The sequence below is a fragment of the Ammodytes marinus genome, assembly GCF_949987685.1.
Source record: "Ammodytes marinus genome assembly, chromosome: 9".
Taxonomy (NCBI): domain Eukaryota; kingdom Metazoa; phylum Chordata; class Actinopteri; order Uranoscopiformes; family Ammodytidae; genus Ammodytes; species Ammodytes marinus.
Window position 1 is genome coordinate 18,874,095 of NC_137213.1, and position 27,006 is coordinate 18,901,100.

The window sequence follows — 27,006 nt, forward strand, 5'->3', positions numbered from 1 at the left end:
AATGTCTGGTTTTCTACCCTTACAGTTGTTTGACCATCTATGGTTTGGTTCAGCTTCTCTACTGCACTTATTATAACACCCACAGTGTCAGCTGTACAAGAGAAGATCAATGTTGAGCTATAGTTGATATAGTACACCCACAAATAGTCCTTCAAACTACAATTAAGCAAGCAGCGCCTCTCGTTTTCAAAAGAAACCAAACAAGTGCTATAGTAATGTAGTGAATTTAATAAATGTCAGGAAAAGACTTGAAAGTCCCTTATACATGGATACATAGGGTTTCTCAGCACGTACACATACATTCATGGAATTGGCGACTGAAGAACTACATAGCAGCCAACACAATAAAAAAAATACAATGGTTACTGTACACAAAAGCGACAAGACATGCAGTGTTCATTTTTGCAAACTAAAAAAAACAAGGAAACAACCAAAAAGTAAGACCATATGTAAAATAAGAAATGTTTCAGTAAATAAAATATATATATTTGTCATTGTTTAGTGCTTGTAAACAAGTAAGGCATTATATTACAAGGTGGATGGCAGCACTTGGTGACACCCTTGTGTTTGGTTGCTCTCATATTGAGATTGTCCAGTTTACGCACACGGATAAATACTATCCTTAACCTGTCCACTGGAGAGAACAGTTTGCTACATGGCCTCCCAAAAAAACTGGGGCAACAAAATAAGTCAGTTTATGGCACAACGCTGCCAGATGTTCATGAATTTAGAGGAGGTGGCACCCCATACCTGCAAATGGGCATAACCTCATTTTCCTTTACAAGCTCTCTTCAATGCCTGTTCAAACCCACACAGTACAGTGCAGATGTTTTGTCTCTCAGTTACAAGCTTTATCTTGAGGGTGCATTTACAATGCCCCCATCAAGTCTCTGATAAGGATTTGAGGTTAGAAAAGGCAAGAGTTCCTCATAGTACAGGACTATATCCTCAGAGCATATTTAAAGAAAATAATCCATAAAGAGCACCCTTACTGGGATTTAGTAAGCTTGCACCTGGTTTGGTAAAAGCTGGCACCCGCTGGTGACATGGTTCATCACCTTCTGCTTGAGCTGGGCCACTTGCTCCCTGAGGACGCTGGCCGTGGACGCCAGCTCGGTATTCTGCGTTTTCAGACTCTTGACCTTGTCCTCCAGGCGAGAGATCCTCTCCAGTTTCCTTTTGCGGCATTTGGAGGCGGCTATCCTGTTCCGCAGCTTTTTCCGCTCCGCCTTGATGCGCTCCTGGTTGTCCATGTCGATGGGAGACAGAGGGGGGCTGTCCCCGAAGCTCTGCATGTCTGGCACCGTCTGGGGCTCGTCCTTCACCAGACCGGCGGACTGGAGTCGTGACAGTGCAGCCGCAGCGACCGCCTGTTGATGCGCGCTGGACAGATGAGACGGCGGCGGCGGGAAGGGGATGGTGTCCGTGGCGTAGTTGATGGTGGTGGATCCGAGCGGACTGTTCGCATATCCGTTCAGAGTAGTGTACACGGGGAGGTCTGACGTCTGGAGCCCCGCGGGCCCACCGGCTGCGTTGGACGAGCCAAGGAGCTCCAGTCTATCCACGGAGACGCACCCCGCCTCGCTCAGCTGGTTCTGCTTGTGGAGATCCTCCAGCGCCTTGACGAAACCCTCCGCGAACTCCTGCTCGTCGCTGGCCGATTTTGGGTAGAGGAACTGGGAGCTCGGGTTGGCGGTGGTGACCAGTCCGTTCGACTGGATGATAAGGCGCTCCAGGTCCGGAGAGGTTAGTTTCAAAAGTCCCAAATCCGGGGAGTTAAGAAGTCCGTCCGTGTCCCGGAGCGGGTTCGCTTTGAGCTCGGAGTTCTGGTCGTCCAGGTTCAGATTAATATCCTTCTTCATCATCGTGCCCTGGGAGTAAGAGCTGGAGCCCCTCGGAGTATTGACCACGGTGCCTGGGTAGAGGGTTGTTTCCATTCAACACCCTCAACACGAGGGAGTGTTGAGCGTTATGCATTAACTATTGCTGAACAGCCACATCCAAACATGAGGAAATCAGCTGATCCTTATTTCTTTATGATCCTTATCCCAGTTCTCGTGTATCAGTGATTCTATCAGTCGACCACTTGAGCTGTGTTGTGCCGGAGGGTCTCCGATGTTGTCTCTCCTGCGCGCCGACGATATTGTCTTTTTCCCGATGGCACGACTGCTATGCGCAGCGCCAGACCTCGCTCGCTTTCTAGCCCTAAAAATTCCATTATGTCACTCCAGAGCGCGGAGATTGGCCCAAAATGACGTTGGTTTCCGGATTAATTTGAATAAGGGGCCGAGCCGGTCTTTATTGCCATGGAGACTCTAGGTAAACTACAAACAGTGCAATGCATTGTGGTTTGATGTCATAGCATAAAAAAGCTCAGGGTCGCCAAGAGAGAGCAGAGACTGGGCGGGGAAGGTGTAAGAGGCGAAGGCCATGAAGGAAAGGAAGAACAGAGAAACAGGCTTTACAGAAAATATTCCTTCAACTCAGGCCGAGGCCGTTTTTTAAAGACGTGTAGGCTATGTAAGGGAATAGAATAGTCAACTTCAGATAATGTCAGATTCGATTCAACATAAGTGTAATCTTGTTCATGAAATGAGACTTTCCTCACAATTCTCAAACTGGTTTAGAATAGAATAATAGGCCTATAGCCTAATTGAATGGGGGGAGCAAGACAGATAGGAACTTAATTTGATCTAAAAGTAGCCTATGTGGTAAAGTTTAAACTGACTTGAACCAGACCTATAGGCTAGGCCTACTAAACATGCCAGCGCCTCCTTTCCCAGCTCTTTATGTCTCAATGGCCACATTTAACCCTCACCTTGGACCTGAAATAAGGAGTCACAGTGTCGCAGTGTTCTGAAAGTGTTTCTGGGGGAAATTAAGTGTGAGCTAGAAAAAGGGAAGGAAACAGTGACAGAAGAATGAAGAAACCATGGGTTTTCTTTGAATAAAATGGGCCATGATGTGGAATGGTTAAGGTCTTGACATGTGGCAACTGAATTACTAACACACCGTGTTCTAATTGTTTTATTGGCTGGATCCCTGTCTAAGGCAAACTGGCAAATTTAAACATAATTATTAATTTGAACAACATAGGCCTACTGTAAATGAATCAGTTAGCCTATAGGCTAAATATATAGGCTAATATTCTAGGCTGAAGCTTACGTAGGCCTGAATAACAGCCATTAAATTGTACGCCTCATATTTAAATGCCTGGTACAATAGAACAGGAGGGGACGTTATAACATAAACAATAGCATTAAAAAGATGGATAGAATAATATTAGGTTACAGAATAGAATAATATAAAAAAACAGGATGGAATAGAAATGAATAGAAAATAAAATAACTATCCTACATAGAATAGAACACAGTATGCCTACATTCAGTATGCAGTCTCGAAGGTAGCCTACTGTCTGGACCTGTGGCGGAAACAGTTAAGTGGGATATGTTATTCCGCCCGTACGCAGCAAGGACGTCAGCAGACCGTCTGCATCAGCACCACGGAGCAGCGAGGGCATCATCAGTTTCCATGGCAACACTGACATAGCAAGTGACGCAAGTGAGATGAAGATATAAAGGTGAATGGGTTGAAGGAGAAAAAGGAGCTGTTTCCGACTGCAGTGCAGGTTGTGTAGGGTGTTAGGCTTAATATGTTTTTATGTAATGTGGTTCACGGGCATTAGGCTATAAATCAATGATGGCGAGTAGGCTAACCTGATTGTAGAGGCACCAGCATGAATCAGAGGAAGGCTCACATAATCTCACCAACAACAACAAAAACTCCACCCCATGGAGAGCATATTATCTTCACTCTGCCAGTTTGGAGCCACATAGGGTGCAGTGTCCAGAATGTGAGTCATTTCACAACCCATGATGATGGGTGTGGACGGCAGAGCGCAGCAAGAATGAAGAAAGGAGCTGTGCCTGTTAAGCGATATTAGATAAACTCTGCCTTCACGACAACAAACTATAAGAGAGAGGGTTGTCCTCTAAACTCAGGTAGCCTAATGGAGTGTGTAAGAGGTTGTGTTTGAAGATTTGTATAGCCTATACCCCCCCTCCTCCCCTCACCTAGCTCACGTCAACCAGAGAAGTGTCCTTTGACTTCGAGTCTCAGCAACGCCCAGTGTCGCACTCACGCTGTTAAGGGCCCTACATAGCCTACATTTAGCCTACAGTGCGTAGGCCTATACATTCACACCTGGGGAGCTGCCCAGTAAAAGTAGAGCAGCTGGTTGAGGACTTAACTTTAATTCATGCTCTGCTTAGCCTACTGATGGAGGGAGAGTTTTTTTCTTCTCTTATTCACTTTAGCTGCCCGCTCATTATCCTATCCTTTAATCTGTGAATGCGTGCAGATTATCGGTTTCCAGTTTCAGCGCACGTGTCTTGAATCACATTCTGTTGCATTACAAACACTCTGGATTAGAATGATAAAATGTTTTAATTATTATCCCATTTCCTAAACAAGGTTGAGACATAGGCTACAAAAAAAACGAGTGTGTAGATTTAAGCGCTAATTCAAATGCATTCTTGCAGGATGCAGCGCTGTGGAGGTGATACTGATGCTTGCATGTCCGGGCATTAGATGGCAGTATGGTACATCCTGATTGGGTTATGCCATTTCCTTCCAGCTCCGAGCCAGAAGAAGAGAGCAGAAAGCGTAGGCTACAGACAATCCTGGGATCCTTGTTTGGAATATTTGATCTCGCGTTTTTACTAACCTATGACAATTCCTGTCATAATAACGACCAAGGAAAATGGCCAATAAGAAGAAAGTTATAGTGACAGGTGAGATGTTTTGATTGGTCGATGAACAATTATGGCTTTATTGTCAGTACACTGCAGATGGATCTCATAGAGTTTCCTACCTGTGTCTGAGCTGCACTATTGATATGGTTAAAATGATTGAATACTTATGGTTTCTATTGGTAAACATGTAAATAGATGTAAATGTAATTTTGAAATGTGTTCAGCAGAGAGTGGTGTTGCTGTCAGGGAAGAGACAAATCGATCGGTGTCTCCTGCGAATCATGTGCCAATGCATTTAATGTTTAACTAGATGCAACCTTTAGACTTTGAATCAAGAGTCCCTATTTTATATTCACCCGTCCCTTATCACTTCTCTCAATGACAGACAGATACACATCTTCCCTGACTTGCTGGCTGCACTGTATATCATGTATGTCATGAACTATCCCATCTGATCATCTTCTCTCTGCAGGGTTTGAGCCTTTCGGTGAGCATGCAGTGAACTCCAGCTGGGTGGCAGTGCAGGTAATCAGTAGGTTGTCTCTGTGTAACAGTAATTGCCAGTTTAATGACTTGTGTTATCAGGACATTGACTAAATATGGCAATTGGGACAGGAAAGTGCATTTCATAATGTTGTTTAATCACTTAAAGGGGAGTTTTTTCTTCTTCTGATGAAGGGGTTATCATCTCTTTATTGTCTAATGTACACTGTTAAAGGTGGACTCCGTGATTCTGGAGAATGCGTATTGTCAATTTTTAATTTTTTTTGTCAAAGCCAGTGAATATCTCCTCATGATCCGCTACCTGTCCGTACTGTGTTCGTTGGAAGAAAAAAAAATCTAGTGTTAATATACAGTGTAGACTCTGTAAACTATGCTTGCTATGGTGGGCACCCTTTGTTTACATACCTTTTTACAGAGCCTTGGCTGTGTATTAACAGTGGATTTTTTCAGCACACACCCCTTACAGATCACAAGGAGATATTCACTGATTATAACAAAAAGTGATTTTGTTCTCATTTTGAATCCACCTTGAAAGATGGCAATTAAGCTACAGGTGTGTGTGTGTGTGTGTGTGTGTGTGTGTGTGTGTGTGTGCTCTCTGTGCTCACAGGAACTGGAGCGATTAGGGCTGGGTGAGGCGGTAGACCTTCACGTGTGTGAGGTGCCTGTTGCCTATCAGGCTGTTCAGAGGCTACTGCCGTCTCTGTGGAAAGAACACCAGCCTAAGGTACTTGAGAAAATACACAGCGCTACTGTGTATTAAAACACATACTTCCATCATGCTGCAATGTTTTCTGGAAGTTGTATCAATTAATGAAAAAATGTATTAAAAAAACTCAACTAAACCCTGTCACCTCTGTCTTTTGGGGTCCTGTGCGCAGTTAGTGGTGCATGTGGGCGTTTCTGGGTTAGCCACCACTGTCACTCTGGAGCAATGCGGCCACAACAAGGGTTACAAACGCCCGGACAACTGCAGCTTCTGCCCAGCTTCCCAGTGTTGTATGGAGAACGGCCCCGACTGCATACGCTCTGTCCTGGACATGGACACAGTCCGCAAAAGGGTCATCGACTCTGGCCTCGGGTTCCCTGTTTCTGTATCGAAGGATGCTGGAAGGTAAAGTGATGTTATCTATATGTGAAGGAGAATTCACAATTTGTGATTATTATCATATTATTGGTCTCAACCTAAAATTGTGCATTGACTTACTTTCAGAACATTAATACAGAAACAAAATACCATTCATACAGTAAGATGTAATTAGATGTAGTCTGTGAATGATACGCTTTGAGAAATCCCACAATGCAGTAATGACAAAATTCATTCAAATTATCATTGTTGCTATTTTTATTTTGTATGCAACAAGCCAACAAGCCAACTGTACAACAAGCTAACTTAACACTGCATAACTTCCGTGTTCATGCCTGTTCTGAATAAGACGACAGGAGCATATGCTTAGGAGTTTGGTCTGAGATGGACAAAATATGTTCTACCAAGTTCATTTTTATTTATCCTTTATTTAGCCAGAAAGCTTCCATTGAGATACAGGATCTCTCCTTCCAGAGTGTCAATACGGCAGCGTACAATAACTCAACAAGGGAGAGAGTTAAAAAGTTTTCACATAAAAAAAAACGTTTTCACTGATAGAAAACATACATTACATAAAAGTTACACAAGAAAAAAAAGGAAAGGAAAGGAAGCATACATGTCATACCATCAATATCTGTTACACAGTTCATCTCAAGTCAAGGTTATGTAAAACAGCAACAATTTCCCTTCAGGGCAGTTTGTAGGTATTCTAAGAAGGGAGTGTTCTAAGGTAACGGTAGGTTGCAGCTCATTCTGTGGTGCTTAGAAGGAAAAAATGCAGTTTCACCAAGCACCCTTGAAACACCCTGGGGACATTTTAAAGAATGTGATAAGTAGATCTAGTGCTGTAGTTGCTGCTGGTATGATTAGATAAAAGACTGGAGATATACATAAAGTAATTTACCTAACAACGGTCTGGTCTGAGTGGTGAAATATAGATATATGTGATAATACAAACAACACATAAACCCTAACTTCACATGCTTTGGATCCCTGGCAGGTATCTTTGTGACTACACCTACTACACCTCTCTGCAACTGGGCCAGGGCCACTCCGCCTTCATCCATGTGCCTCCACTAGGTAAACCCTACAGCAGCAGGGACCTGGGCCGCGCACTGCAGGCCGTCGTACAGGAGATGCTGAAACTGATGGAAGTTGATCATGAACACAGCGAGTACTGCAATCACACGCATCAGCATCAGCATGACCACTAAAAACTGACTCTGACTGCACGAGTGGGCTCGTTGAATCAATTCGCCAGAGCGGACCACTGTCTTTTCCAACAAAGCTTAATCAAAGTGATGTGTGATGCAAGTGAAATTACGAATGATTTAAGTGTTTGGCTCATAAAGACAGCTGCAGAAATGAATGGCACCCGTTTGATATTCGTTGTCAAGAACAGGAAGTCGTGTCTGAATCGTATCAGTGCCAATTTATATCTTAAAAATATTGAAGGTTTGCAAGTTAATTTGCATGTATGGGTTTAAATGTGTGTGCAAGAGAAGTGGGCATCTAAGAGACTGAAGACTGAAAATAGATGTGAACTTCAAAAATATTAATGGACTTTTTCATTGTAATTGCACCATGTTAAAAGGGTGATTTCAGCACCTTTTATAAACATAGAATCAGTAGTACTTACGAGGTAGTAGCTGGAAGGACAAGTTACCGTGACACAATGTGGGAAACGTAAACGGTTAACAACCTGTATTTCACTGAGTTTTTGAGACACTTTTTTCCTTAGAACCACACTGTCATTCCATCGTATTGCATTCCATCGTATTGCTTGTACTTGCACCAGAACAATGTTATGTCCATGAAATGAGGGGAACCTGAAGAAATTTAAAATCTTGGCACTTATAATGATCTGTTTATCTCAGGGAATATATTGCAAACGTTTGTAATAATTAATGCAACAATATTAAGTAACGTGTCTGTCCTGTGTATGTAGTATTGTGGTGCAAAGCAACGCCGGCTTAAAGCTGTGTATGATTAAAACACTTCACACAGGTATATTTTTTGTTTTGTCATTTTTCTGAAATCTTTCAGACAGTCCATATATGCAGCAGTGTTAATGCACTTTTAATCTTTTTATTTTTTTCAATTGTTGTCAATTACATGTCAGGTTGATAATCCAACAGGAATGTATCAGCAGCTGATTCACATTGATGACTTTATCATAATGACTTATCAATTTAAAGTATTTAATGTATGGTATAAAGATTTTGACCTATAGTAGCTGCATAATAATTTTTGTGCTATTTTTACCACTTCTATAAGGTTCAATATTGACAAGGTAGATGGGGAGGCCACAAAAGAGCACTGTACAAAACTTAATATCATACAGATACAACAGATAATAGTTGTTTGAACAGCTTTGTAAATAAAACATTTTCTGATGTTGTTTTTGTTGAACATAAACCAAAAAGTTTTGCTTATAATTGTCTGTCTGATTAGATTTGTAAATATGCAGTAAACGCAACGATAACAGAAGACAATTTTTTTAAATAAAGATTCAGCCTAGAGATAATATAAGTGAATAATCCTAAAAGTGACTTACATCACCTTTGCAGGGTTCATACAGTCATATGAAAAAGTTTGGGAACCCCTCTCAGCCGGCAACATTGCACTGATTTGTTGAACCATGTACAGATACACAATCTGCAGCCAGATGTTCTTGCAGGTCTTTGGAGGTGATCTTTGGGTTGTGTGCAACCATTCTCACAATCCGCCGCATATGCCGCTCTTGTACTTTTCTTGGTCTGCTAGACCTGGGTTTAACTGCAACTGTGCCTGTGTCCTTCCATTCCCTGACAACGTTCCTTACAGTAGAAATTGACAATTGAAACCTTTGGGAAAGCTTCTTGTAGCCTTCCCCTAAACCATGATAATGAATAATCTTTGTTTTTAAGATATTTTGGGAGCAGTTTTGATGGTCCCATTCTGTCTCACTTCAGCAGAGAGTCAAAGAGAAGTGCAACTTGCATTTAGGCACCTAAAATAAATTTTCTCATGATTAAACAGACATTTCTATGAGGTTCAAGGCTTAACAACATAATCCAACCAACTTTGTGTTTAAAGTCATCAGTTTTACATGCTGTTACAGGCATTAAAATAAACAAAACCACAAGGGTACCCATATTTTTGCACAGCCAATTTTTCCCATTTTATTTTATTTCACACAATCAAATACTGCTTTTCAAAAAATCTTTGTTTGGAAAACATCCCAGTACTTAGCTGTTCCTGGTAAATTAAAGACATACCACTTTTATCTTTTTTTTGTGAAAGCAGAGTCAATTATAATGCCGGCTGAGAGGGGTTCCCAAACTTTTTCATATGACTGTATATCTTTGAAATACATGCAGCTGTTATCTGACAGGGAACTACGCCCGTGTAATGTCAACCACTAAAGAAAACATCTTACAAGTCAGCATTTATCCTGCCAAAGCATTTTACGATCACTGAACGCAGAGAGATTCAGATGGTTTTGAACATTATGTAGGCCTACATTACGTAAACGTTTTTTTACTAATTAAAACTTGTCGGGATAAACCTGATAAGATTAGGCAAATAAATTCAAAGATAAGGAAGTTTAAGATAAGATGGAAAGATGATTTTGTATTTTTTATAGACTTTAAATTGCATTTAATGTAATACTATTTGCCCCTTTGTCACGTTTAGAGTTCAAATGAGTTCCTTAGAAGTTTATTTACTCTCAGATTCCTTGTGTGCGGGGTGAGTTATGGTAATACTGGGTGGAGCACATTATGGTTAGACAGACCTGCTGAACTTGTTCTGACCTGACAGATCAGTGCGGGACAGAGTAAACGGACACAATGTCACTATACCACTAAAACTAGTTATTAAAGTCTGCTTGACTGTCAAGGACTGCATTAATCTAATGGGTCAAAGTAGAAAACTGGTCCCGACTGGTGAAAAACTCTCAAACCGGTGCATGTTTATTTAGTTGAACTCTTTGGCACTGGAGTGAAACCAATTCACATTCTATCTTAGCCCAGAAAGCACCTTCAGAGCTGCCCCAACAAGTTCTGCAGATGGCAAATGAGGACAAAGCCCCAATCGTCCAATTCTAAGTTACTCATAAAATCAGCTTAATTATTCCAAAATGATCTAAAAACCAGCATGTTGAATGCAAAGGTAGGCTATGTGTCTAATAAATAGATCAAATCAGAATGTTTACAGCATATATCTATCCTTTAATGGATATTGTTGGCCTTTTTTCAGAGGGAACCAAAGCCCCAGGTATTTCAATTGCTATTCAGCCTTTTAAAGGTGTATATTTACAATACGGTTTCCCACTTAATAGGTAAAATGACCATGAACGCTGTGTCCGTCTTAATATTGAGCTGTTCTTAATTTTGTTGCTTTGCGCTTTAACTTACATAAAGCATAGTTGTATGCCTTAGTAACTTGGCATGAATTATTGATGGCTGTGCAGGCTATTGGATTATTTTACATGTTCAGTCCTAATCAATTGTGTAGGGCAGGCTAATCATTTTCTATTTTAGTCTATATTTTTTTAGAGTAGGTCTACCTTTCTGCAGGGGCAAATATGAAAATGAGCTTCCTAGGTCAACTCTTTGCTGTCAAATAATTCTATATTTGTCATAGCCTAAATAGCCTAAGAATAACTCAGTTCCCACATTTCTTGCACATTTTGTTCTCAATGCCTAGCCCTAGACACACTGAAGGACAGGATTTGAGGCCTAATCCTCTAATATTTGACCTTGTTGCATAAATTGTGTTCATTAATTGTAAAGGAGCTTCACACCAAAATACATGCATGGTTCACACATGTTTCCTTGTCTCCTTATCTTCCCTCGCCCCCTACAGGTGACTTCCTGTAGGAAACGAGTGGTCGCGAGGGAGGAGAGGAAACAAGCTTGGGGGCGAGACAAACAGGACGCGGCCTCTTTCAATCTCCCTCACCACCAGTGTGTGTCATTTCTCTCATCAATATTCTGTCTCCGTTATTCAATTCTTTTTGGGGAAAAATATCAACAGTTTGCAGAAAATTCGTCGGAACGGGTGAACAAAAAGGCGAAAACATGAGTGTGGAGGCGTACGGGCCGAGCTCGCAGACTCTAACGTTTCTCGACACGGAGGAAGGCGAGTTGCTGGGAGCGGACACCCAGGGCTCCGAGTATGACTTCACCGACTTCACCCTGCCGAGTCAAACCCAGACCCAAGGCCAGACACAGAGTCAGCTGGACAGCCAGGTGCGTGCCTGCGGTTATTCGTGGCAGCTCGCTGTCAAAATATGTCCACCGCTGTGTTGACAAACTGAATTAGCCAGCTAACGTTTGCTAACAACATCACTGGCTACCGCTGGCTACCTACGTGTAGCCCGATGACGCCTTCTACCCGTTACCACTCTTTTTAACCCGCTAATTGGTTAGCACGCGAGCTAACTAGCCTTCACAGTAGGCTGACAGCACTGTATATTATAATCGGCATGCTGACAGCTTTCATGCCACTGAAGGACCCATCAAACCAAGATCAGGGAGTGTCAGACCTGTGGTGGGTGAACCTCTAATGCCCATATTTAGACTTACTAGCATTTACAGTATGCACTGACAACAATCGCTGTCAGTATAGCCCACACATAGTTCGATACAGTCAGTGTGATATTGCTGTCAACAAACCCTTCACTGATTACATATAGTCACTGTTTGGGATCCTTCAAAGATAGTTTACTCAATTCTACTGTTGACATGGAGTGTCAGGTCATACATATGATTACACCTGTATCCTCAGGTTAATGGCCCTGACGGCGTGCTACAGAATGGAGATGACCCCATGTTGAAGGCCAGTCAGCTGCTGGCAGAGTTGAACTTTGAGGAGGATGAGGAGGACACATACTACACCAAGGATCTTCCATTACATGCTTGCAGGTAAAGGTCAAGACCAATGTGACTGATGCCATGTAGCGTGTCAGTGGGTTGTGGGATCTTGTCTGGGTGTGTTTTTTGTTGACCAATGACCATAATGTCTGAAAACATACATATCAATTTGCAATATATCTGGTGCAAAAGTTAAAAGGCAAAACAGTTCTGGTTTTCTTCTCTTGACATATTTTATGTAGACAGATTTCATGCTCTTCACCATAATGTTTTGTGTTCTATTTTAGTTACTGTGGGATTCACGATCCAGCCTGTGTGGTCTACTGCAACACCAGCAAGAAGTGGTTTTGTAATGGCCGTGGAAACACATCCGGCAGGTAACCCTTTGAATTAGCCTGTTTAATAAATCAGATGGCATCTGCAAGATATAATTAATTACTGTTAATGAGATAAATGTCTATAATGCCCTGATCTCTTCTTGTATGTGGTTACATTCATACCATAACTGAACTTTGAGGCTTTATATATCAGGAATCAGTCATATTTTATTTGAATAAAATAAGAATTGTCCAGACATGTTGATATTCAGTGTAAAGAAGAATCAGCAGTGTGCAATACACTCTCACCCTAAGGGGACTGTAGTGTTTTGAATTTCCTCCAGTGCTGGTACATCAATTGCCATTCTCTTCACTTGTAGCCACATTGTAAACCACCTGGTGAGAGCAAAGTCCAAGGAGGTGACCCTGCATAAAGATGGTCCTCTGGGGGAAACAGTGCTGGAGTGCTACAACTGTGGCTGTCGCAACGTCTTCCTGCTGGGCTTCATCCCTGCCAAAGCTGACTCGGTAGTGGTGTTACTCTGCAGGTAAAGGGCGCTTTCATATTGCTTACTTTTGACCTCCCTGCTGATAGGGTTGGGGGAGGGAGCATAGAGAAAACTGAAGGTCCCAGTTATTTTCTTGATATTTGTGTGTTTGTGGTGCTTTCCCACAGGCAGCCATGTGCCAGCCAGAGCAGCCTGAAGGACATCAACTGGGACAGCTCCCAGTGGCAGCCTCTCATCCAGGACCGCTGCTTCCTGTCCTGGCTTGTGAAAATCCCTTCAGAGCAGGAGCAGCTCAGAGCTCGTCAGATCACCGCTCAGCAGATCAACAAGCTGGAGGAGCTCTGGAAGGTAAACACTCAATTCAACTGTCCTTTGCCACACACCTGCCTTTGTGCTATGTAAATAGTGTCCACCCGCATACCTTCAAAAAGACCCATGGGGTGGGGCTTATCCATACAGTTAAACCAGATATAGTCATGCAGTTGGGTGTGATGCAAATAGCTTCACTGCGTGTTTGCTGAGCTATTTTTTTCTGTTCAGTATCAGTGGCACTGCCAGTTTTTTAATAGTTACTTGTTGTATTCAAGCTGATATATACCTAGCAGTTCTTCTGTGTAAAGTAGGGAAAACACATGCGTTACTAATAACATTTTGATCTAATTTGGGATTATTTATATTTACATGTGCAAAACATGAACAGGATACCCCCAGGATACTATTGCGCATCATCGCATGTAAACCTGACTCCGCCCTTCCACCATCACACCTCTCTCAATGTCTCTCTGATTTAAAAACCTGGTTTTCCTCCAATTTCTTGCAACTCAACTGCAATAAAACTTCTCACAGGTACCAAATCCACACTCGCCAAATTCAGCAGCTTCTCTATCCCGATCAATAACACTCCCGTTTTCCCCTCCCCTCAGGTTAAGAGTCTGGGTGTCATCCTCGATAGCACACTGTCTTTTCAATCACACATAAACAATATCACCCGCACTGCCTATTTCCACCTCTGCAATATCAACCGTCTCCGGCCCTCCCTCACCCCTCACTCCACTGCCATCCTGGTCCACAGTCTAGTCACCTCAAGACTAGACTTCTGCAACTCCCTCCTCTTCAGTCTCCCCCAAAAAACCCTCCATAAACTACAACTGGTCCAAAACTCTGCAGCAAGAATCATCAGCAGAACACCCTCCTCTCACCACATCACCCCTGTCCTACACGCATCCACTACAAGATTCTGCTCCTCACCTTCAAGGCCCTCCACAACCTCGCTCCTCCTTACTTATCAGGGGCCGTATTCACAAAACATTTTAAGGCTAAGAGTAGGTCCTAACGTGCTGATTTAGGAGTAACTCTCAAAAATAAGGGGCGTTTCACTCCTAATTTTAGGACTCCTAACTTTTTAAGATAAGTGTAATTCACAAAGCATTTTAGCGCTAAACTGTTTCCTCGAGAGGACTCCTAAGTCACTAAGAGTAAATCACAGACAACCATTTGATGGTGTTTTGGAGAGATTTAATGCTAGTGAGCTTTATAAAAGGTACCTTTAATAGCTGTAAGGGTTTAATGATCTTAGTAAAGCTATATTTAGAAAGTATAGACACATTTATATTTATTATATTTATATAAAAAAATATTCATTAAGTTCCTTTTCCTCCAGTTGCTTTGGGTTTACGATGCACTGAAAGTTACTGTTGGTGTCACGTTTGGGTTTAATTTCCTACTAGAGTAGGCCTATATGTGGCACTTCCCAGCATCTCCTCCGTTCCACAGGTGGTCTGCTACTGTATAGTTGCGCGTCTCGCCTTTTTCCTTCCTCATGCACTTTACGATTTTGCCGGCTGTTGTTTCTAAATTGTGAATTTCCTGGTTTGTCGCTGTCTGACTATTGCTGCATAGTCCACCATTGAGAGAAATACAGTGAGAGTGCATGGCGTGCAGCTGTTCAATGAGGATATTTTTTCCGATTCAAATCATTGTAAAATTTTAAATGAATAGACCTACGTGGCGCTATTGTAGGTTAATTGTGAACAAATGTGTGGGAAACCCTGCAGTATCTTGGTTTCATGTTAAATCAGTGTCACTTATCATTAATTGTATATAAACACTCTTTACTTTAATACAGCGACACAATATGGATATCTCCCACAGTGTTTCCATCATAAATTCACTCTTAGCTTTCATTCCCTCTCAGCCAATCACTGTGGGCATAGAAGGTATGAACATGACATCATCCATAGCAACAGGGTCAACACCGCCCTCTAGTCTTAGCTAAGGAGTCCCTCCCATTCCTTAGTAAAAGTTGGTCTTATCAGCTTTGTGAATAGGTTTTAAGAAATTACTCCTTACTAAGAACATTTAGTGCTCCTTAGGAGTACTCTTAGCACTAAGATAAAATGTTTTGTGAATACGGCCCCTGAACTCTTACACACAAACACACACACACGCACTCTCAGGTCTTCATCCTCCATTCAGCTCACTGTGCCTCCCGCCCGCCTGGTTACTATGGGGTCCAGAGCCTTCAGCAGGTCTGCCCCTCACCTCTGGAATACCCTCCCACCAGTCATCTGTAATTCTGCCACCCTTACAACTTTCAAGGCCCATTCCACTTGTGTAATTTGTAATTTGTAATTAATTATTATTATTATTATTATTATTATTATTATTATTATTATTATTATTATTATTATTATTATTATTATTATTATTATTATTATTATTATTATTATTATTATTATTATTATTATTATTATCATTATTATTATTATTATTATTATTATTATTATTATTATTATTATTATTATTATCAGTGGGCCTGCATGCACAATAGCAGGACCCTGAAACCAGAGATGCTAGATGGAATTTAACCATCCTTTATTTCATGATTTAACACCTGCGGTTTCTACCGTGTAACACTGTATTCTGGCAGGACAATCCAACGGCCACCTTGGAAGACCTGGAGAAACCTGGTGTGGACGAGGAGCCCCAACATGTTCTGCTCCGATACGAGGACGCCTACCAGTACCAGAATATCTTTGGTCCTCTTGTAAAGCTGGAGGCTGACTATGACAAGAAACTCAAAGAGTCCCAGGTAAAGAAGAACATGTTTTAAGAAAAAAAAACTTTGTCTTATGTATGTTGTAACAAAAAAGGCTGACAAAATAGTAAATGAAAAATTAAGCTGTTACAGCCATGAATGTTTTTTTTTGTCTTACTACTTTGCAGAATGGTGAATTACTTTGTTTCAGTTAATATTAGGCTTCTTGCATAATGGTGGAGAAAAACTGTAAATTACATTTTATTAGATTTATTTTTTAAATTTTTCTTCCTAACAGACACAAGACAATATTACAGTCAGATGGGACTTGGGCCTGAACAAAAAGAGGATTGCTTATTTCACTATTCCAAAGACAGACTCAGGTAATATTTGTTGTTTCACTTTCAAGTTATTATTATAACCATCACCATTCTTTGTCCACAAGTGATATTTTCAATCTCATCCTGCAACACTGTAATCATTTACAATTATGTGTAATCTTGACTGTATCTTTTTTCCCTTCTTCTTCTCTTTTCCAATTTTAAAATGTGCCTCTGGTGGTTGCCCTTACTCCATGCAGTGATATGTACTTTTTTTTCTTCCATCTTATCTGCTGTCCTTTAGACATGCGACTGATGCAGGGAGATGAGATTTGCCTGAGGTACAAAGGAGACCTAGGCCCTCCATGGAAAGGCATTGGGCATGTCATCAAAGTCCCTGATAGTATCCTTTTGACTGTTTATAATAAGTATACCCACTTTATCTAACAGGAACACACGTTTTACCAAATCCAACTGTGATTGACACATAAAGCACATAGGCCTCTTTATTCTCTTAACCTGGCTGTCAGTAAAATGACTCTTTTGTAACATCTAGTGGCAGCTGAAAAGAACTACAACAACATGTGCAAACTTGTGTCTGTCTCGACTGTCCCCAGAGGACTTTGAAAACAAATCCTATATTTAGATTTTACCCCTGTTTGGTTAACTGGTACAGTGCTCAGGCAATGAGATATGAGGTTGCATATAAATGTTATTGTTGGTGCATCTACCCCAAATGTCTAGATTTGACTCCACAAAAGGTATCATTAATACCACCATGAAGTGCAAACTGACTCAAAAAACATATTTCAATGCCTCATATTCAAAGATGAATTTGTGTATTTAATTCCTACATTATACAAACTGACAAATGGCTAGCACACAAGCTTATGTAGCAAACATTGGTTACATAGGCACTACATAAGTTGTCAACAAATATGATATCTACCCCCTTGTTGAAAGATTGTCAGAATGCTGCACTGACTTCCAGCCATGTTTTGATTAAACAAAACAGAGAGCTTATGAAGCTTGACTAACAGATGTTGGTCATTTACACGGTAAATCAAATAGTTTATTAAATTACCATGTCGTACCTCTTACCTCAAATATGATCATAAATATATTCAGTATATAGGAAGGATGTACCTCTTCCTTAACCCACCGTCTCAGACTATGGTGATGAGATTGCCATAGAGCTAAGGAGCAGTGCCGGAGCTCCAGTGGAGATCCCGCACAACTTTCAGGTCGACTTTGTGTGGAAGTCTACTTCTTTTGACAGGTATTAAAATCTATGTTATCTGGTCTGCATTTAAGAGGCCATTGGTTAAAGCGGGAGCCAATATATGTCGCCACATCAAAATATTCTATCATATTCTGTTTTCATTTCACTAGTGTATGAATCCGAGAATCGGATGTGTAAAGATTTCGAATGGAATATTATTCACCATTGGTAATGGAACAATGCCTTGTTAGGAAAATTGATACAATATTGTTAGTAAGGTCCGTGTCAGGTTAGCGCCATCCCTCAATGTTCCTGTCTTTATCATCCAGAATGCAGAGTGCCCTGAAGACATTTGCTGTGGATGAGACTTCAGTATCTGGTTACATCTACCACAAACTGCTGGGACATGAGGTAGAGGATGTGGTCATCAAGTGCCAGCTGCCCAAACGCTTCACTGCTCAAGGCCTGCCTGACCTAAACCACTCTCAGGTGAGTAGAAAGACAGGCAGACAAGTTTTTAATGAGAGCCTCTTTCAATATATAATCAGAAAGGTTTTACTCGCAGGATCACATAAGCTTTATGACAGATTATACACAGTTTAGTTTCAGGAGTTCATTTATATAATAAAATCACTTTTGCACTTACCCCCTAAAGGTCTCTCAGAAAGGGAGATGTGTGGGAGTTCACATGAATGTGATTTGTTGTGATGCAGGTGTATGCTGTGAAGACGGTGCTGCAGCGCCCCCTCAGCCTGATCCAGGGTCCTCCTGGCACAGGGAAGACCGTCACCTCTGCGACGGTCGTCTACCACCTGGCCAGACAGGGCAATGGGTAACGCACTTGCAAATGTGTTTCTTGTTCGATTTCTCCTTCTGTATTTTTTGTATATATGGTCCTGTCCTTTGTTAATATTTAATATAGCTATTTGGTTTGAATATCAAATATCTGATATTGACATAAGTATTTTCTATTGATTGGTCTTTCATTAATTCCAGTAAATCTAAAAATATTAAGTTTTTAAAGACATGGCTATTGTTATGGTCCCTAAGACACTATTGCTACTTTTGTCCCACCAGGCCTGTGCTGGTGTGTGCTCCCAGTAACATTGCTGTGGACCAGCTGACTGAGAAGATCCACCAGACTGGGCTGAAGGTGGTGAGGCTCTGTGCCAAGAGCAGGGAGGCCATCGACTCGCCTGTGTCCTTCCTGGCTCTGCACAACCAGACCCGGAACATGGACAGGTAACACATAACTGGCTATGATTTATAATATTTTTTTCGTCTGTGTGTAGCTAAGTGAGAACTAGCGATCACAGACATGCCTCTCCTTGTACACACACCTTCAGTGTAGAAAAATGTGTCTTAGAAAAACAAGAAGGTGTCAGTGATGAGTAAGCAGGAAGAGGTTGCTAAGCAACGTAATTTCAAACAAGTCCTGTCAATGCAACATTGGCTTGGTTTTGGGCCAATAGTGTGTAGCAACAAATGAAAATCCAGGAGGGACAAATATGTTCATTAGTGGCTTTAAACGACTCCAGACGCCCTCAGTATTACAGCCTGTTACAGATTTAATTATTTGCTCACAAGCACAACATTGAACCCACACTGTTTTAAAAATAATTCATACCTGCAGTATGCCAGAACTTCAGAAGCTCCAACAGCTGAAGGACGAGACTGGAGAGCTGTCATCCTCAGATGAGAAGCGCTACAGAGCTCTGAGGCGCACGGCTGAGAGGGAGCTGCTTATGGTATGAAGACTGGTCTTACTGAACTCCAAGTGCTACTATAAATGTGTTCCTGTTTGACTGTTTGTAGTTAGAGCGCATACCATATAGGCCATTCCTTATCGCAGCGGACCCGGGTTCGAATCCGACCGCGGCAGTTTACTTGATGTCATCCCCTTCTCTCTCTCCCCATTTCCACTCTGCACTTCAACTGTCAAATAATGTCTACAACCCCTAAAACATTTCTTGGCAAAAAAACCGTGGCAAAGTTTGGCAATACTTCACCGTTCATAAAATACTTTATCGATTCGCTCTCTCCCAGAATGCCGATGTGATCTGCTGTACGTGTGTTGGTGCCGGGGATCCTCGTCTGGCCAAGATGCAGTTCCGCTCTATCCTGATTGATGAGAGCACCCAGGCCACTGAACCAGAGTGCATGGTGCCTGTTGTCCTAGGAGCCAAACAGGTAGAGACTTAATGACTGGGAAATAATCCTGGATCATTCTATGGCAACAGCCATCTGCTTAAACCGCCCTCCTTCACCATGTTGTGGCATCTAATATATCCAGACTTATTCATTTTGTGTTGAAGTTATTTTGTGAACTCTTTAACTTGGCATGTGTTTCTTTCTCCATAGTTGATTCTGGTGGGTGATCACTGCCAGCTGGGTCCTGTAGTGATGTGTAAGAAGGCAGCTAAAGCCGGTCTGTCCCAGTCCCTGTTTGAGCGTCTGGTGGTTTTGGGGATCCGACCAATCCGTCTGCAGGTGCAGTACCGCATGCACCCGGCCCTAAGCGCCTTCCCCTCAAACATATTCTATGAGGGCTCACTGCAGAACGGAGTCACTGCCGGTGAGAAGATTATTTTCTTTTTATACAATTTACTTTTTTACTTTACTTTCCCTTTTCAGCCACTTAAAGCTTTGAGACTTCTCTTAAATCAATTTAGATACTGTATTCTTATTTGGGTAGAACATGAGACAAACAAATATGTTTTTAGGTATTTGTTAAAGCAGTGTTGGTTATAACAGGTTTGGTTTATCTGTATCACAACCGTCTTTTAATTTAGTCGTCTGGAATAATCCTTCAATGCCCACAAAGCCTGCAGCACATCTTGTCATACTTCTTCCATTTTAGCCAGTGTACTTCGCTGCATATCAGCCACATTAGTCATGGCTCGTATGTATTTTTTCTCTCCCTTATTATGCAGCGGATCGTGTGAAGAAAGGCTTTGACTTCCAGTGGCCGCAGCCTGACAAGCCCATGTTTTTTTACGTCACCTCAGGCCAAGAGGAAATCGCAAGCTCTGGAACATCCTATCTTAACAGGTTTCAGCTTTTCTTGATCATTATATTTACCTAGTATTTATGTTTTTCCTTCATTTTTTTAGCAGTATACAAGAAAATAGCAAATGTTTTCTCAATATTGACAGCTGTGCTCTAACCCAACATTTTCCAGAGTTGAAGGTGGCTTTAAACGTTGCTTATGTGTTTTTAAAAGTCTACGTCTTTAAGAGATGACGCTACACTGTGTAGTATTTCAGTCGATCATTATTCATTTCTGCGCCATGTCAAATTCTATTTAATGTGGTTGTCGTGTAATCACCATACTTTTCTATACAGGACTGAGGCATCCAATGTGGAGAAAATAACCACAAGGTTACTGAAAGCTGGAGCTAAACCCGATCAGATTGGCATCATAACACCGTACGAGGGGCAGAGGTCCTACCTGGTCCAGTACATGCAGTTCAGTGGCTCCCTCCATACCAAACTCTACCAGGTATAGATACACATATTCTTGCTGTTTCCATGTTTTATTTTGCACTTCTTCAGCAAACTCACAACCATTTAGACTGAAGTCCAGTAATATGTTAAGCAGAGGTGTCCCAAGCTGATCCAAAGGATTGGTATCAGGGCATATCTGGGCATGTTTTCTTTATCAGCTTAAATAGAGCAAAATCAAATCAAAATACTCTACAGTGTTCTTCTGCCTCACCCTCCTACTGTTAAAGCCCTGCTCTCTTTAATGACAGTGCATGCATATGGCTTCGTACGTGAATAAAAAAAAAAAGTTTAATTTAGTGCTGCATGCAAATCTGAATTGAGTTTAACAAAATACTCGGTTACTCAAAGTTCGGTTATTAATCTCTTCTGGCATTAGCAAAGAGCAGTGTAGATCCAGCTAGCAGCTTTTTTTTTTTTCGTTACCTGATCGTCACTTAAAATGAAGTGGCTATTAAACAGTAATTGAGTAGATTGCTGACTGGCTGAAATTAAAATTCGCTGGTGGTTGGGTTTGTGTACAACCACAGGTGGTTCACTTATCTCTAGTTTTTAATTAATTTGATTATCTTACTGATTTCTCTTCATTCTTCCTGCAGGAGGTTGAAATAGCCAGTGTGGACGCCTTTCAAGGCAGAGAGAAGGACTTCATTATCCTGTCCTGTGTGAGGGCCAATGAGCACCAGGGCATCGGCTTCCTCAACGATCCCAGGCGTCTGAATGTGGCACTCACTAGGGCCAGGTACAACAACACCGGTTCACTTTGCACTACATGTCAGAATCTTTTTAGTGGACTCATTGTATGTTTTGCATATTGAAAGCTATTAGTAATTAAACTACTTGTAAAACTTGTAATACTTTAGTCATCCTCTGTCTATGTCACTAGGTATGGTGTGATCATTGTGGGAAACCCCAAGGCCCTGTCCAAGCAGCCTCTGTGGAACCACCTGTTGAACTACTACAAGGAGCAGAAGGTCCTGGTGGAAGGCCCTCTCAACAACCTGAGGGAGAGCCTCATGCAATTCAGCAAGCCCCGCAAGCTTGTCAACACCATCAACCCTGTAAGTGTAATGTCTTTGTGTGTATTGCGTACATGGAGCACTAATGTAACAGTTTCTTAACTGAGTCACGAATATGTTTTCAGGTGTGGCTTGTTGAAAGATTTGTGAAGCAATTTAAAATCTACCCATGCACCTAACACATGTAGTAAACAGGGTAATACATAGCTTGGCTTGTCATTTTGGGTAACACTTTATAATAACTATCCGTTGTAACTCGTTAATAGATCATTAGTAAACTCTTAATTAATGATTATTAATGATTTGTTAAGTGTTTGTTAGCAGTTTGTTAAGGATTTATAACAATGATAGATAGTTAATAGCTTAATAATTGAATCAGTTCATCTGGGACGAGGCTGAAATAGGCTATAGACTATACACAGTGCATGGGCAACTGAGGGCAGCCCCATTTTCAAATATTTTTAAATAAACTCAATACACACTGTGCATGCCATGGACTTGAACGTGACGTGATCAGTTAATCTCGGATTACCTCCCAGATGAACTGATTAAATTATTAAATTATTAACTATTTACCATTGTTATAAATCCTTAACAAACTGCTAACAAACACTTAACAAATCATTAATAATCATTAATTAAGAGTTTACTAATGATCTATTAACGAGTTACAACGGATAGTTATTATAAAGTATTACCTCATTTTGTTTTGCAGGGGGGGCGCTTCATGAGCACAGCCATGTATGATGCCAGGGAGGCCCTTATTCCTGGATCTGTGTATGATCGCAGCACTAATGGTGAGTTTGTTTCAAATCTTATGCCCTTTCTAACTAATAAACTCCATTACAAACAACATGTACTTTATGCACTTTGGTAGATTTTTGCAAAAAGATTGCAGGCTCACTAAGGATTCCCAGATACAAAAACAAGCTCTGCACATCAACATGTAATTTACAAGAAAGTAAAATAAACCTGTCCTCCTTTCCACTACAGGGCGTACTTCCAATATGTATTTCCAGACCCATGACCAGATTGGTATGATTGGCACAGGCCACAGTCCCCTGACTTCAATGAACCTCCCCATCCCATTCAACCTGGTGATGCCCCCCATTCCTCCTCCTAGTTACATGGGACAGGTCAACGGACCCACCACTGGTGAGTAAGACATACAGTTGTGGGGTCCAGCCGTTTGGGGGTCTGTGTTCAAACTGCCATGAACACACATTTCTTCCTCCAGGACGTGGCGGAGGTATGAAAGGCAAAGCAGGGAGCGGAGGAGGCGGTGGGACCCGAGGTGGTCGTCAAAGAAACCGTGGCAACATGGGGAACCACGGCGGAGCAGACCGCCACATGAGTGGGAGCCAGGCCAGCCAGGACCTGGGCTCCCAGCCCTTCTCCCAGGGGCCCCTGACGCAGGGCTACATCAACATGAGCCAGCCGTCACAGATGAGCCAGCCGGGGCTCTCCCAGCCTGAACTCTCACAGGTTTGCTCACTAAATCATCATCCATTATAAATATATCTTCATGAACACTTTAATAGTTAAGAGATGTTATGAAGGGCGATCTAGGCGCACTTTATGAAGTGAGACGTTTTTAGTCTTTTCATTTATAGCCATGAATAGCCAGTGCCAGGGCTGTCAGAAAAATATATTCCATGTGTTAGTCCAGGTTTCCTCTTCAACTAAAGACTCTTCTAAATCTTGTTTAAAATAACTTATTCCTTTTTTTTGCTTGGAAAGAAACGAAGGAATAACTGTTGACTGGCTTCTTTCGCTTTTTGTTTTTCCCATTATAGGACAGTTACCTAGGAGACGAGTTCAAGTCCCAGATTGATGTGGCTTTGTCCCAGGACTCCACCTACCAGGGAGAGCGGGCCTACCAACACGGTGGTGTGACTGGAGTGTCCCAGTACTAGACAGTAAGTTATTCCAAGCAAGAGGAAGCTCATTCACTTCCTTACCGAAAGGTAACAAGATGAGAACATTGATACCTCTATGTGCTGACTTAGTAGTGTCAATTTCCATATAGAATAGGTGCATTTTTCAAAATATCTTTTAATATGGTGAAAAGACTAATGAATATTTGCTTAAACAAGTACTGATGTGCAGATCTATATTTTTTTGTTATTTGTCTTGCAGGTTGCTGGAAAGGAGCTAAGCCTGTATGAAGCTTAGTTCATTGGCATTTTAAATCTGGGTAATAACAAAAAAGTACAAACATGGATACCCGTTTTCCACTGCTGCAACCGAAGCACCACTGTGTGAAAGTAACAGGAGAGACCGTGAGAAACCAACCGATCACAAGAGTGAGAGCAAAACCTGGGAGTAGAGCAGGGAAAGGAAGAGGAAAGAGAAGAGACAGTGGGAGGCTGGTCGGAGGAGAGAAGGCACCGCTGCTCACACGCACAGACATGGCAAAGGAGGAAAGCTGCCGTTGTAGGGAGCAACGCAGTCGGGAGAGGCGAGACCTTCCACGGGACAAGGAGGGTGGAGAGGCCAAACGATTCTGGAGCAGGAAGGGGGGTGGACGGGGGCGACTGTGTCATCTTGTCCCACATGTGCCCTTGAACCTTCTGGGGTCTCCAGGCGGTTATGGTTTGGGAAATCTTGCTCCAAAAGCTGAGAAAGATGGACAAGAGGTGTCTCACGCAAATGTCCTCCAAGCTAACTCAACAGGATGTCTACTGTGACTTTGAGAGAGAGAGAGAAAGAGAGAGAAAACAATCAAAAGCGGACACAACTCTTGAAGCAGTTGATATGATCTCTTTTTTTTTTAAACTCAAAGCTTGAAATGAGGCACTGCATTTGATCACATCCAAGCATCCAGGAGAGAAGAGTGCGAAACCACTGTCTGGCTATTCAAGTGAACTCAAAAGTGCGTGTCGGGGTGTTGCTTCAATGAGTTCAAAAAGTATTTTGAGGATTACTTAGCCACAGATAACTCGTTTTCTTTCTCAGCTTTGAGTTGGAAAGTTCTCCTAAATAAAGGCTGTTTTCATTGAGGTTTTCAGTGACGTAAGAGGGCGTAGTCGGCCGTCTCCCTAGGCCGGTTTTTCTCAAGGTGGTCTGCAAATAACAAGATGTGGAGTAAGCTCTTAAAAATATAAACGTGATAAAAAGCAAAAAAAAACATCTTTGTCTCCAGATCTGAAGTCGTTGGGTTCAGAATATCTGAATATAGGCAGACAATTTAGTTTTTGTTTTTTCTAAATGTTTCTTTTGAGTAGTGAAAGAAAGCACCATAACCAGCTTATGACTGCATGAAGTCGCCATTCTTTCTGCTGTCCCCGAAGCCAGCAGAGCTAGCAGACAGGTCATCTTTAGCATATGTAGCTAAATGTAAGCGTCTTTGAGTGACCTCCAAAAAAGCGCTATATAAAACCTATCGATTATTAAATGCATCAAATAAGCCTAAATAAAGAGGGACGTAACTCCAAATGTCATTTGTCAAAAAACATGCATACAATGAAATTATTTATGTATAATTTAAACACCTGCTTGTCGAAGTAAAGCCAAGAAATCCCTTGAGTTTTGGTACCTGAGGGCCCACACATCCCCTCACTATGAAGGATGATGAAAACTTCTAGGCCCCATCTTAGAACAAATGTGTTGTCGAGAGACTGGATCAGACTCCACCCTGTTGGACTTTGGTGAGGGATATTTCGCATTTTTGAAGGCCTCTGATCGGTAGGTTAAAGAATTCTCAAAATTGTATTAATGAATTAATGCAACTTTTTGTTATTCCTGTTTTTTTTTCTTAATGTTATTTAAGTCATTTTGTTGTCCTTAAGTCTTGAGCTTAGATAACAGAGTGAAACTGTCACAAATAATAGTGCACCATGTCATGGACAACCGTTTTTGTTCTATAAACGTGAAGTGAACTTTGTGTATAAGTTTCAGTGCCCTGCGTTCTGTCAATACATTTTTCTTCGTAGAACTACACTCTACTTTTCATTAAAACATTTTTGTTGTTGATGTAATCGCAATGCTTCACACTGAATAATCTGGTCATCGCTAATGAAACGTTTTCCTGACGTATCCAGATAACCTGTGACCGAAAGCGGGTTTGAATATGTTTGATATCCTGTCATTAATGCTTGTTTGTGCTCAGACTGTCAGAGGAAAGAAAACCGACACAGAGATTTGAATATGAAGCAATAAGCAAATGTTTGCGACGCGTTTATATGCCCATAATAATGAAATACTAAACAATCCAGGTCAGTTATTGGCAAAGCTCAACTGTCCAGTTGGAACAGCTCACTGTACTGGACACATTAATGCATACTCCTCTTTTCTGTTTGAATATTCTGTGGTTCGTCTTGTTTGCTCACTGAATATATGCCACGTGCTGTATTGTAAGATCCCCATTACTAGTCAGATGCACCCTCCCTTTGACATATTTAGAGTCTAACTACACTGTAATACTTTAATGTTATTAGTCTTATTTTTTGTAAATATTGAAATTACTAGTAAATGGCCACCCATATCCCTAACCTACACATGTATACAGCAGTTTTTGCATGTCTTATGACTTAAGTGTAATATTTTTTAGTTGGATGTTTTTCACTCCTCGTTTGGCTTAATGCTGTTTAAGACACGTTTTGTGTTACATCATTTTCTTTTCCTTCTGCCCACTAGTTGTGAAATTATGCTCACAAAGATTCTCCTGTTGGTAAATGCAAAAATTAAAGTTTGCTTCTTTTTGCTCCTTGACATTGACTTCACTGTTGTATCTCTTTTTTCACTCAGTTTGCAGATGGGTTGACAAAACAACTGCCTCATTATGTGATATGTAAGGCTCTCTTACATCAATAGAGCTACTTGTTTGATGATTAAAAAAATCCAAACAGTTTATGACAGCTGTAGTCCTAA

At 41.5% G+C, this 27,006-nt stretch overlaps 3 protein-coding genes across 3 annotated transcripts; 2 read left to right on the forward strand and 1 right to left on the reverse strand.

Moving 5' to 3' along the window:
• Nucleotides 1-208: 208 nt before the first annotated feature.
• jund (JunD proto-oncogene, AP-1 transcription factor subunit) lies at nucleotides 209-2,187 on the reverse strand. Its single transcript, XM_080033646.1, has one exon. The coding sequence runs from the start codon at nucleotides 1,935-1,937 to the stop codon at nucleotides 999-1,001; it is 939 nt and encodes a 312-aa protein (XP_079889772.1). The 5' UTR covers nucleotides 1,938-2,187; the 3' UTR covers nucleotides 209-998.
• A 2,487-nt stretch (nucleotides 2,188-4,674) lies between these two features.
• On the forward strand, nucleotides 4,675-8,269 carry LOC307255968 (pyroglutamyl-peptidase 1-like). Its single transcript, XM_080034803.1, has 5 exons — nucleotides 4,675-4,793; nucleotides 5,227-5,279; nucleotides 5,869-5,985; nucleotides 6,140-6,372; nucleotides 7,346-8,269. The coding sequence occupies exons 1-5, from the start codon at nucleotides 4,763-4,765 to the stop codon at nucleotides 7,557-7,559; spliced, it is 648 nt and encodes a 215-aa protein (XP_079890929.1). The 5' UTR covers nucleotides 4,675-4,762; the 3' UTR covers nucleotides 7,560-8,269.
• Nucleotides 8,270-11,277: 3,008 nt separating this feature from the next.
• On the forward strand, nucleotides 11,278-26,834 carry LOC307255006 (regulator of nonsense transcripts 1-like). Its single transcript, XM_080033601.1, has 24 exons — nucleotides 11,278-11,582; nucleotides 12,121-12,257; nucleotides 12,494-12,583; nucleotides 12,904-13,071; nucleotides 13,200-13,380; nucleotides 15,962-16,123; nucleotides 16,368-16,452; nucleotides 16,694-16,792; nucleotides 17,560-17,668; nucleotides 17,941-18,100; nucleotides 18,325-18,443; nucleotides 18,689-18,853; nucleotides 19,245-19,359; nucleotides 19,658-19,801; nucleotides 19,973-20,186; nucleotides 20,545-20,662; nucleotides 20,957-21,113; nucleotides 21,715-21,857; nucleotides 22,002-22,176; nucleotides 22,850-22,931; nucleotides 23,128-23,289; nucleotides 23,372-23,619; nucleotides 23,931-24,053; nucleotides 24,274-26,834. The coding sequence occupies exons 1-23, from the start codon at nucleotides 11,412-11,414 to the stop codon at nucleotides 24,048-24,050; spliced, it is 3,324 nt and encodes a 1,107-aa protein (XP_079889727.1). The 5' UTR covers nucleotides 11,278-11,411; the 3' UTR covers nucleotides 24,051-24,053; nucleotides 24,274-26,834.
• Nucleotides 26,835-27,006: the final 172 nt, after the last annotated feature.